This window comes from Lygodium microphyllum, chromosome 21, assembly GCF_053477565.2.
Source record: "Lygodium microphyllum isolate KBCC chromosome 21, Lygodium_microphyllum_v1.1.10, whole genome shotgun sequence".
Taxonomy (NCBI): domain Eukaryota; kingdom Viridiplantae; phylum Streptophyta; class Polypodiopsida; order Schizaeales; family Lygodiaceae; genus Lygodium; species Lygodium microphyllum.
Genome location: NC_141155.1, coordinates 43,431,592 through 43,444,890, shown reverse-complemented (window position 1 = coordinate 43,444,890; position 13,299 = coordinate 43,431,592). Strand labels below are relative to the sequence as shown.

At 40.6% G+C, this 13,299-nt stretch overlaps 1 protein-coding gene across 1 annotated transcript; it reads left to right on the top strand.

Annotated features, from left to right (window-relative positions):
- The first annotated feature begins 9,764 nt into the window (after nt 1-9,764).
- On the top strand, nt 9,765-11,940 carry LOC148017943 (cytoplasmic 60S subunit biogenesis factor REI1 homolog 2-like). The gene is made up of 3 exons (XM_087661527.1): nt 9,765-9,998; nt 10,089-10,332; nt 11,744-11,940. Exons 1-3 carry the CDS (start codon nt 9,765-9,767, stop codon nt 11,938-11,940), a joined length of 675 nt encoding a protein of 224 aa, XP_087517653.1.
- The last annotated feature ends 1,359 nt before the right edge of the window (nt 11,941-13,299 follow it).

Sequence of the window (13,299 nt, the reverse complement as noted above, 5' to 3'; positions counted from 1 at the left end):
TTTGACAGTAGGCATTTTAGCCTATACCTAGACTAGATCTCAACCAATGTAAGCAAACATTGAAAGGTAGCCAAAACATGAGATTTCAACTTTATGTGATATGCCCATACCTTAGTTGAGTAATCATCAATAAATGTGACGAATGACTTCATGCCTCCTAATGATTGATAAGGCATAGGTCCATAGACATAAAAAAGAACAAGAACCAAAGGCTCACCCATGCACAGAGTGTTAGACTTCTTATGCACACTACATGTCTGCATGCCATACAACGAATGATCACATGACTCAAAATACTTATAGTCAAGGGGCATAATATACTATGAGTAAGCATTTCCATTCCCTTTAAGAGTATGTGCTTAAGGTGATGGTGCCAAAGGATACATGTGGAACTACACCTACATACAAAACATAGTCTATGGATCCACATACAATCAACGGATATAAAGTGTGCTAAACTTAGCACCAAGTTCGATAACAAGGTTCCCATGGGTGATCTTCCAAGAAGGATCCCCAAAGGAAACAAAGTAACCCTCATCATCCAGTGTGCCAGTGGAGATAAGACTCTTCGAGTCAGTACATGTGAAACTTTATGCGAAGTAAACATATTATCTGAAACTATAGCTAGATATTACCAATACCAACTATTTGCAATTCCTAGTCATCCCTCAAATGTATAGATCTAGTGATACTGCGATAGGAGCGGAACCACTGTCTATGAGCGGTCACATGTAAGAAATCCCCTAAATGCATCAACCAACACTGAGTAAACTAGGCAAGGAATTAGTCACTTCTGACTCATCCAAAGAAGAAGCTATAAGTCTATAATCATCATTAGAGTCAAGTTGTTGCACTACATTAATCTTTTTGATCTTAACACTAGACTTAGTAGGGATAATGTTGTGATCATCACACTTGTCATGCACTTTCTCTTTGCCATTTTCCTTGTGCTTGTCATTGCACATTTTATGGAACTTCAGGCTGATATGTCTTACTTTCCCACAATAATGGAATTTCAAATCAAATTTATGTCCACGTAGCTTACTATGAGACTGTCCAGGGGACTTAGAATGAGACTTTAGCAAGTCTTTACCACAGTGGTCATTTCTGCTCTTGCCAATCATGGCAATCGGAAACAGTCAAAGCATGAGAAGTATGAGAAGCATCCACATTCTTCCTATTTATCTCTTATGTTAGGAGTGCACCCTTTACATCAGACAATTTTAGTCCATTCTTGGGTATATTTGCACACATAGCAGTACGGAATGGGTCGCTGAAATCAGGCAATGTGACCAATAAAAACAAAGGTGGAAGATCATTCTTAAAGTCAAGACCCTACGATGAGAGTTGGACAATGATAGCATGAAACTTGCCCAAATGCTAAGAAACATTGGTATATTCCTTCCTATGACACTCCATAAGCTACTTTAGCCAATACATTTGAGAAGCAGGGCTCTATTTATCATAGAGATTATAGCTTTTCTCCCAAAGATCCCATGGAGACTACCCATTTGTGACAAGATGATAATAAATGTGGTCATTGAGAAACAAGATAATTGTGGACTTGCAAATTTCATCTAATTGATCCCATACATTTTGGTCTTGATCTTGCAGTTGATCGACATAATCTGAGATTTTTGCACATCCTATCAAATTGGGGTCTTCTAGTAGCCATAATTGCTGCCATCTAGCATTTCAATATTGAAGATGGCATTGTCATTTAAATGGCTAGCCATATTACACGAAAAAGAGACACAAAAATGCAAACCAAACAGGCAACTATAATACATGCAAATAACCTTAAAACCATTGCCAAGATAAGATGAAAACAAGAGCTACGGACCAAATGATGACGTATCCACAAACTATGACCAACATAACATCAAATGGAGGGTACTGGTCTCATAAATAATACAATACTCTACAATTACAACATACTAGAAATGAGGTATATCATTAAGAAATCAATGCCAAACAGGGGCAATCAGTGATAAAAAACAACTTGCAATATGCAAGTGGAAGTTGAAGTAGCTCAAGCTCAACTACAAATAAAATCCAAATCTCAATGTAACATTCAAGTGACAAGTAAGTGGATCCCACTTGAATAAAATTCAAATGAAAAATGAGCAAAAGAAGCTCAAATCCTCATGTGAGTAGCATCCAAGAATCCAAGATACATCAAGTACATAGCCAAGAACATAAGACCCAATAAAAGCTTCAAGCTCGTAAGGTCATAGATCTCTGAAGTATCCAATGAAGTAACTCACAACAAATGCCAAAAGTCCTAAGTTTGAAACAAAACTCAAATACATTCAATAGCATAACCAAGCATAGAGCTTCAATGTCATGCACCAATAGATCCAACAAAATACCTGAATAGCATGAAAGAGAATTAGAAATAGATTGTCGTTGCTAAAAGCTTGTTGTCCACTATATGTACATTAGTAAAATGATAGTCAAGACTGAGCAAAAGTGAGCTCAATAGAAGCCCGAAAGCATTTTGAAAACATGGCCAAGCATGTGGCATCAACCATACACATCAATGTACCATCCCAACAAGTAGTCGAGAAGCATCAACAAACAATATGCATATGCTTTCACTGATAAAATAGCCTTCAACCCCCTACTTATTATAGTAGTAAAAATGAAAATAAAACTAAGACAAATATGGGCTCAAATCAGTCCAAAAGTATTCTAATACATTTGCCAAACATTCCCCAAGTGTCTAGCATCGAATGAGTATCCTGTGAGCATAACATAAGCCAAGAGCATGGAATTTTACAAAAAAATAGCATTCAGCCTTCTTATGACTTTAAAGATATACATGACAAAATTGAGCTAAAAAGTGCTCAAATCAATCCAATAGCATCTTAAACCAATGACATATGATCCCCCCAGTATTTGGCAATAAAACATAGATATACATGTATCTTTGGAAGCATATATGAGCTCCAAACATTGAAGATATGGCTACTTATGATAGCATGCTGCCTTGTTTGCACAATTAATAGTTGAAGATTCATGACTCAAAACCAATGCTCAATGTTAATGGCCAATGCTAGAAAGAATGGTAAATAATGTCAAAGTCTTTGTCCAATGCCGGCAAGTAGAAGTGCTTGAAAATAGCCATAGCTGAGAAACGTTTTTATGTTTCCAACTATAAATACTGAGCTAAATACCCTCTGAAATAAGCTCAATGTAGGTTCAAGAATACCTTGAGATAGTGCCAATAGGTTCAGAGAAGTCCTAGAGCAATCGGAAGCCTTTTTCTAATGCCAGCGGGTTGTTGAGCAAGCACAAGTGCTAGAAAATGGCCATATCTAAAGAAACATTTTTATATTTCTAGCAGTGAATACTCCTTGAAATAAGCTCAATGTAGATTCAAGAATACCCTAAGATAGCTCCAATAGGTTCTAATAAGTCCTAGATGTTGAGAATTTACAAATGATGTATGCTCCAAGAAGAGATGTCTTGAATCCCATATGCATATTGAGGAGAGTGGAACAACCCAACTTTTATAAAGCATTGTACTTGAAAATGGAATGTAGCAATATCATGATGCTTTGTACTTTCACTTAGTACCTTGTTAGTGTCAATTCATTACACAAGATTGTCTTTATGAGTCCAAGATAATCTATCTTGGAACCTAACTCACTTGTGCAATAGTTGGTCTCTCTTTGTCTATGTTAACATGAGTCTTGAATTCACCTTTAATCCTCCATAACTCTTGGCATGCTCTAGATCTGTGTTTTAGCATGGCATCAAAGCTCGGTCTACCTCAAGACAAGTGTAGAATCCCATCTCTTACTCTTTCTTCTCACTACCTTGCTCGATAGCCATAACCAAATTGCACCTACCTTTAGTTGAGCACTTAGATCTCATCATACAGACGATTTTAGTTCGAGGTGTCTTCCGGGGAAACTCTTCCTCTTCTCCCATCGTAGCTTCCTATCACATCAAAGTGTGACATTGTTCATCCTGGAGCCTAACATTACAAGAATTTGACCTCGCTGTCTTTGTTGTGCCCTGTGACGGTCCTACGCTCTGCGCTACCTATGCAAGCTGTGATTCATCCTAACTATATGGGGCATTAAAATCCTGTACTAAAGACTATCCTCCACCCAGGTCTTGGTGTGAATGGCTGCCCCTATCTCCTGCGGCAACAAAAAAATCAGGGCTGTTTGAAATCCTAGAAGTGGAAGCCATAGCCAAAAACTTAAAAAGCTTGGCAATCTTGTTCTTTTCTCACTGCCATCATCAATAGTGACTTTGATTACTCTGACATTACCTCTAAAGCCTATTGCAGATCTGGAAGTGCCTAAGGAAGTCCAAAAATTATCTAGAAAAATAGAGCCAAATATCAAGATCTTCAAGACATAGTATTTATTAATACTCAACTAGTGCTTCTTGGCACTTAGGGCTTTATCTTGATCAAGAGTAACTCATCTTATGATTTCATTTCAACTGGTTCAAAGCTTATTCGGAGTCTATAATGATTTGAAATTTTGATCCAATTCCTTATAAGTCTCAATCTCATTGTAAAAGGACAGACAATGCCCGAATGTCCTCGTAGTAAGACCTCCTTGTAAGATGAGTGAACTAGAGAAGATAGCAAAGTTTAATGGTAAATGTTCTCACACCTCGAAGGAGAAAACCATGTACCATCTCATGAGGAAAGACCTCTAGGATCTCTTTGAAGAAGATGATGCAGATGAAAAGAAAGAAAATGCTAAAGAGGAAGATGCTGTAGAAGACTAGCCTAAAACAAAGGCATGGAAGAAGATGAACAACAAAGCTCTAGGTATTACTGCATGGGGTCTATCAGATGATATATTACACCACATCTTTGGCATCAAGGATGTAAAGAGTGCATGGGAAGAACTTGACAAGATCCTTAGTACACAAGCAAAGAACTAGAATGTAAAATTACACTACAAGATATAGGCCTTATACTGACGTTAAAAGTGACGAAAATGTTCATAAAGAAAAATTCCCCCATCGTCGCAAAGAATATCGTTATTGACGACACCATAGAATAGTCAGTATTAGCATCGTTATCAATGTCGCTATTTGCATCGGTATTAGCGTCACAAAAATTGACGCTGATTATAGGGACGTTGATACGGACGCTTTGTGATGCTAATAACAACGCATGTAGTAAATTTGTGATGCTAATAGCGAGAGTAACATGAAAAAAAAATTGTAGCAGGAGGGCAGCAAGCTGCCCTGCCACATATAGCACTATGCGCTTTATTTGGGCCATACAAAATAGTCTCAATAATGTGTACAATGCTCGTGTAAATAAAGGCAAAGTGTACTTAAATCATAACACTGATACATGAAATAAATACATGATTGCGTAATAAAAGCGATTAGTTCAATCATGGCAAGATATTACTACCACATAGAAAATGTCTACACAGATCACGTGACCAAAAAAGAAGAGTATGTGAGCTCCAGGGATTCAAGGGCGAGCTATAGATCCTCGCCATTTGAAACCTCGACTCACCGCAAAGGAGCATCGAATGGACTCTGCAAAAAAAGGAAACAACTACACATAATTCCACTATACAATAATGCATTTTAATTAAACTTAGTAACTACAGACAAGAAAGATGAGTGACTTTCAGGGCCGCCACGTCCATAGAATCGGTTGATCAATGTAGTGAGACCGTGCCTCTCTGCATATTGAGTCTCAAGGCCGGTGGGATCGCGGTTTGTAATGGAGTGCTGCAAAGAAAATAAAATACAACTGTTAGAAAAAGGATTGTCAGTACAAAGGATATTGCAAATAAATAAGCAAGAAGAACAAAAGAAAAACTTACAAAGTCCTCCACATATGTCTTGTGGCCCCCAATCCCAAGATGATGGACCACTTTGGCCTCTAGTCATGTCCTCGTCGTCTCATGCTGCTATCTCCAACATCCTGGAGAATCTGTAGCCTCCTCCCTTAGGCAGTGCTTTGCCAGTCATCCGCGTTTAGGCACTTGGGCTTTGAAGCTCTACTCTTGAGTGCCTTGCATGCGTCCAATCGTTTGTGGAAAACCTATCTACTGCGGCTAGTACTAGAAACTCCTCATGCAAGGATACTACTATATAGTCCTTGCTACCCTTTGGTATGTTCTTCCAATGATCCAAGATGTTGTGCCAAAAAAATTGTTGGCATAACTCTCTCATACGAGCCATCACCCTTCTCCCCTCATCATTCATGATGATGGCTCATGTTCTATCATCTATAAGGTGGGCATACCCCTGTGGTGTATGCTTAAGATGGGTCCTCTCCCACCTACGACTACACTCTTGGGCATATCCAGGAGACCCTTGTACATCTACAAGGTAGGCATACCCCTCTGGTGTATGCCTAAGATGGGTCCTCTCCCACCTGCGACTACGCTCTTGGGCATATCCAGGAGACCCCTGTACATCTGGTGTACCCCATCGGGGGTAGTATCTCTCGGAGTAGCACCCATACGGGTGCCACCTACAGACGGCTAAGAAAAAGCTAGAGTAACTAGAGAAGACGTCCCCACAAGTGTGACAAATCCTACGGGTGACACAACTCAAGTAGAACGACGAGATGGAGATACTGTATTGGTACCTCCAGAGCAACCACCTGAGCCACACTCTCTCGAACCACCACGAGAGCAAGGAGTAGCACTTGTATCCCGAGTTGACTGCGGGCTCACTACATCCAGATCTCTGTAGCATCCCCCTGAACCACTCCCTCCATCTGGCCCAAGTCGGGAGCGTCGACCTCGTCTGCTAGAAACTAAAGCATCAAAGTATGCCAAAGTAGATCTAATAGAACGACCTAATGGTGTCCAAGACATCTCTTGGTCTGCCATATCTCTGAATCTCACCATCTGATCTGGAGACATATGTGTGAAGATCTCCTGTGACTCCTCGTCGCTCATCCCTCGACTCATCGTGATTATCTAAATATCCACAAAGGTCACTTGCATAGGCAAAAATTATTGTTAGCATAATCAATATAAATCATAGAAAGCACGATAATATAAATCTTAAAAAATTGATATTACTTAATGTATAACTTATGTACCCTTATAAGTGATTCGTCAACAAATTGAGTAGGTGGATGCTCCAAGTATGAAGTACCCTATGGTCCCATGTCAATCTCCTAACACAACTCCGCATACATTAGAATGTCGATAGACATGTCACCACAAAAGGATGAGTCCATTGCGTTCTCAAAGAATTCTTGGACTCCTGTATATTCATCATTGTTTATCAATGTTGGCTCCTCTATATGCTCCAAGATTTCGGTGGCCTCCACCCCTTGCAATATCGACCCCTCTATTTGCATATTATCCTCATCTATGCTCAAAACATTGCTTTGATCATATACTCTCGCACTTCAGGGAGCTGAAGGTATAACGTATTACCATCGAGGTTGTTGGGGGTTTGGATAGAAAATTAACTGTTTACAATCACGTACAAGAGAGATTTAACTATTGTGACATGTACCATGTCGTAATACAATTAAAAAATACATGAGCTCATGCACTTGTTCACAATGGATCAGCAACACAAACGTGTTGTGCAAATCCGTCCTTTTTTTTTCAGAATCTATTTTGAGAAATCTAGATGGACCTCGTCAAACTATTGCTCCAGCTCCTTCAAGTACCACTTTGAACCATTGCATATTGAATAGGATCATGGAGAAGCTACAGTAATCCACCGTGACAATACTTTGCAACTTCCCAAAATACTCCATCTCAACTATAACTGTGTTTGGATCTGTTGCTCGTCGTCAACTCTCTTGCTCGAACCTTGCCATGATACCACAATCTGTTGTGGAGCGCATTTTGTCAATACGCTCCATGCAAAAATGCCATCCGCGCGACCATGCCGTACTATATATTTTGTACTATACATTGAAACACTCAATTAGTTGTTGCATATAAAATATAGATATGACAAACCCTAAATATGTCATCACCTTTCGACTATATCCCCTTGAGAATTCCTACTCCTCGATTGAGACCTCCACCCCTTCGCAAGACGCTGAGGTCAAAGCTTCATGCAACCATCGCGTTGACATAAACTGTGGCATCTCCTCCATGCCCTCGGGATATTGAATCGGTCAAAGGGATGTACTATGTCGAAATTTAGATCGCTCTTCCTCTCAATCTTTCCTAGCTTGCTGGTACCTAGCGAGCCACGTCTCCATATAGGCATGGTGCAACATACAAAAGTGATTCACTTTCTCGTCCATTGCAGCATCCATTCTTTTTTCTACCTCATTTTCAACCACCACATCTCCGGTCAGTCTATCATCGTCCTTCAATGACTATAGCATATTGTTGTTTGAATCCACCATTGGTAGCCATTGTGAAATATGCACTAACGCCTCAGACACTAACCAACCTTCTAGCCGAGCTCATTGTCGCACAAATCCTTTCTCATGAAGCACTCTAAGAAGAACATCCATCACGAATGGATAGGTCCAGCAATCTCCACTTCATCTACAAGATGCACAAGAATGTGGATTTGTATCGTGAGTATGCTGGTAGGCAGGTGTTTCTCAAAAAGATAGACCGTCTCCACTGCTCCCCACCTTGCTGATTCAATAGAGGATGTCTTAATCTCCTTCTGTGGGATTTTAGCCCTAATAATTGGTCGTCTTTAGAAAACGTGGAGTTGAGAGAATGCATCATACCCATCAGAGTGCGGATAGACTTGACTATTTGCTTCACAATGTGCTCTTCTTTAATGGACAAAACCCAAGGAGTGCGAGGTAGCTGCAAGCAACTATTAGCACTCGACTGCGGCCAAAGCGCCTCCATCTTGCCTACCTCCTTCAAATTCATTTGTGCCCCTATAGTGTCTCTCTTTCCTGTGATGTGGTCCCATAGCAAGCTACCCACGTTCTTGAAAGTATGCATGTGATCCAACAACTGGTGGATCTGTAAGTGGGTCCAATCTGGTAACTCGTAGAAAATTGAGAACCGTCGCATTCCGTTTGGATGTGACTCCATGTGGACCATTTTCAGCTCGTACCAGCTTTGGACATTCATACGTACTCGAGGTTGTCTAAGAAAAACTTCCCTGAGTTCATGACCATCTGGCAAGAAAGGGGCATGCCCTTGATATACCATCTTCTTCATGGTTCCTGACCTTCGAGAGTCAAACTGTGGCCCACATAATGGACATGTATAATAACATGAGGTAACTAGAGCTGTCCCAACACCTCTATCTAGTTAATACAAACTTGAACGAGCTACGATAGATATTATCAATGAGAACGGAAGCCTACTCACCTGAGCACTCTCCGAATCTCGGAAAGTCATCCATGGTCCACATGAGAATGCCTCGAATATTGGCGGACCATCAACCATCCCACTTGCTCATATTTTGCAAGGTGACCCCCTCCTCCCACAAAATCTTAAGCTCATCGACTAATGGACAAATATAAACATCCATATTTTTGACTTTGTAGCGGCCGGGAATGAGCAAGCTAAGAATGAGATGTCCTTTCTTCATAGAAAGCCATGGAGGGATATTATAGTTTACAAGGGCTATAGACCACACACTGTAAGAAGTTGAGCGCTGTCATGCTGCTGTGCATCAGAGGTGTGAAATCCACCAAAAAGTTGTGTGTGTGACATTTGTTACTTTGTACATACTTATTCCTTGTGTTTGTATTTTGTTCTGTATGGGCAGATCATGGCAAAGGGCAATCTATCAGAGAATAGGATAAAAGTGACGAGTGGGAGGAAATTGGTGATGATGGTGATGAGGTGATGGGTTATGAGAGCCTTGATGAATCAGCAGAGAATAGAGGGGATAGAAGTGTGTTACTTGAGGATGAGATGATGGGTGTTTGGAATGCAAGCCAATGTTTCTTTTGTGATGTTGTACCTGATGGCTCTATAGAAGGTTGTGTTGAGCATATGCACAAACAACATGGTTTCTTCATTCCAGATTTAGAATTTCTCAAAGATCCTCGTGGAATGCTGAATTATCTTGTCTTGAAGGTGAGAAGGGGTTTTTTTTGCTTCTATTGTGATGATTGAGGAAAACAATTCCAAAGTTTGGAGGCAGTTTGAAAGAATATGATATCAAAGAGCCATTGTAAGCTACGATATGAGGATGGGGGCATAGATGAGGAGTTAGAGGACTTTTATGATTTCAGTAGCAGTTATACGTTTCAAGAGGATTCCCAAATTGTGGCTATAGATGAAACCACTACTCCCCTGGCACTTAGTGGGAGCTCAGAATTGGTCATTCGACATGATATGGGAGAAAAGCAATCCACCAAAATTCTAGGCTCTCGGGAATTCTGCTATTGTGGGAAGGGTCACTTTTCTGGTTAGAAAGTGGCGCGTTGTAGGCCACCTGGGGGGAACAGGGTCCGGACAATAGTTATATGCATCTCAATATGGTACTCAGATGGCGTCGATGCAAGGAAAATGGAATTCCATAGTTTGCAAATACTCAAGTGGAGGCTTTTTTATGCATTTTATTCACTCAATTATGGACAAGCATGCCTACCATGTGTTATAGCTATTGAAGATATTGACTTTTATGAAAGAGATCTTTACTAATCATGTGTATGCTTAGTTAGCATGCTTTTTGGAAAGAGAGAACATGGTTTTCATAAAGATGGCCATCTTGGCATTCAAGGCGGGGGGTTCAATCGAGATACCAGCAGCTTGGAAAACATTGAAGAGGTAGAACTTGCAATTCAAACAACGTCGGTGAGAGAGGAAAAAAGCTCAACAACCTGCAACAAGGGCAGCATGGAGGAGTGCATGAGTTCTATTATTTCAGAGGGAGTAAATCACTGCAATGGGATTCTGAGTACACAACTGCCATCCAACCAAACTTGTAGACATTCACTAAAGGAAAAACCAGAGTGGTAGCACAGGTAGGATAAAGGGGGGCCTTTTGGTGGGCTTTCGTGTGTGATGGTCTCTGTCATCAATGCCATAAGAATCAACTAACTTGGAGATCATGCTCTGCAATATTCCAGGAACACACAATCGTCCTTTAAATGATGTGCCCGCTCTATCATTGCGACAAGGGAAGTTTAGAGATGCAGTCCATAATCTGTGACTTCTGCAGTCCAACCAGGGAAAAGCGCAAGCTCTAGGTCTATATTCACCTTCTGGAGGGTCAAGGAATCGTCCTGAGTGTAGAAGGTGTTTGCTTGCAAATGAATTCTGGATTGCAAGATTAATCAGGAAAAGATGGGTAATCTAATTATGCTGATGATAGCACTACACAAGATGGCGACTTGCTTGTGAGAAGTAGAGACCAGGCAGTTGTGAACTAGTCACAGTCAATGTATGTTTTGATAGGATTGATATCCTGTAGCATTAAATGTGGAGGACATGAACATGATGGCGACTTGCTTGTGAGAAGTAGAGACCAGGCAGTTGTGAACTAGTCACAGTCAATGTATGTTTTGATAGGATTGATATCCTGCAGCATTAAATGTGGAGGACATGAACATGAGACGGGCAGCACAGCAACATAAATCAAACAAGGTGGCCTAAGAGCTAGATTGGTTATTGTCAAGCTCAAAGGACAGGCAGGAATGCTTTGTCAATATGTGGGTGGATGCCCTCTCTGATGCCAGGGTGACTCATAAAATCCGCAACATATGGCTCTCATTTTGGACTTCTGATCAACGGTGGCTTAATCTCTTGCCGTTGAAACGGTTGCTATTGCGGTAGCACATTGCCCTGACGTTTAAACCAATGTCTCCTAACATCAGAATACTGGGATCAAATCGATAAAGCTACTTATAATTGTCCGATATCAGCTGCATCTGATTTTGATGAGGGCTATATAACAGGTGCTAGTTGTGAAGAACAAATGCATTCTCACAAGATTGCGATCAATCATGAGAATTCAGGTGTCTTGTTGCCACATACTGAATATCGAAAGGCAAGAACTGAGGCAAAGGTCTGATGTATGGAGGCTCGTTGACTCTAAAAGAAGGATACATTATTCCATTGATTTCTTTTGGAATGTGTTTATGATTCGCTAATCGTGCTGATGGATCTTTGATGCTCTAAGAGGCTGTGCCCAAGATACTTTCTTCCACACAATCTGTCAGTAAAGGTGCATGCAGGGTCAAGCAAGTCTTGAGCTATGAGAATTTTTCAAATTGAGAAAGGTATAACAGTGACATGAGATTTATTGTCATCATCATAATCTCTTCTAACACCTAAGGAAGTAAGCGCTTGCATTTGAAGACCTTTGGGATTGAGGAAATTTGCAAAACATCTTGCACGATTGGAGTCTTAAAGTGCCTCCTCTTTGCTTTCAAATCTAGATTTCCTGCACTTTGGATTCAAGCAATAATTAGGAACAGACTCCTAAATCTTCTTCTTTTGAGAAATCTCTCAAATACATGATAAATCAACAATTTTTGCATTCAATATGAAGAGTCTGGAGTTTACTGCTACATAGCCTGATCTTGCTTGATTGATCTTCTATCTTGGAATTTCTCAAGAACCTCTGTGGTTGCAACTTTGCTTTCGAAAACCCTTTGACAACGCAGACTGAATGGGTTCACGCCATCCATAGCAAGACCAAGCCGAAGATTCCTTCGCTCTCGGGCAAAGCCTGGGAAGGTAGAGTCAATGTGGCTCCATGCGCATGAATCCGGTGGTATTCGTTGAACTTCATCTGTGGACCTATTCTGCGCATGCCACATTGTCAAGCTCGCCATGCGGGACGTACAAAACATGTGGTTTATGCGGGGCATAAGCGGAAAGTGTCTAAGAATGTTTTGAGGGATGGTTTGCTCTTGCAAGTCATGTCGATACCTGCGAGCACCACACTTTGGACATGTCTCCACAGTCTCGTATTCTCCTCGAAACAATATGCAATCGTTGATACATGCATGGATGTTGTTGTAGTCCATGCCAAGCTTTTGTAAAACATGTCGTGCATCATTACGAGACTCGTGCATTGTATTTGCAAATGGTAATATATGATACTTTAGTAACCTGAAAAAAAATCATAAAACACCTTGAAAAAGCACAAATATTTTTTATGATAGTGCCAAAAAGAAATCAACAAAGCATACGTACAAGGTACCTAAACAACTCGTTCATACTCGCATTGCTCCACCTGTATTTTGCTTGCACACTTAGGAGTGCAAGCAGTGTCTTCAGGCGAGATACTCGGCACCCATCATATAATGGTATGGATGCTTCCTCTCTAAGGGAATCAGAAGTCTAGACATCCATGGGCATCAATGCATCGATCATTGCCTCCATCTAAGGCTCCAAGATTGTAGGCTAGTCTGGAGGGCTGCCT

What these genes read in the sequence shown, in the direction of transcription:
- LOC148017943 (XM_087661527.1), top strand. Translation starts at nt 9,765, where the DNA reads ATGGGTTATGAGAGCCTTGATGAATCAGCAGAGAATAGAGGGGATAGA. An exon ending in TGAATTATCTTGTCTTGAAG is followed by an intron (nt 9,999 to 10,088) that starts GTGAGAAGGGGT and finishes ATGATATCAAAG; the next exon opens with AGCCATTGTAAGCTACGATA. An exon ending in TGGGAAGGGTCACTTTTCTG is followed by an intron (nt 10,333 to 11,743) that starts GTTAGAAAGTGG and finishes TCCTAACATCAG; the next exon opens with AATACTGGGATCAAATCGAT.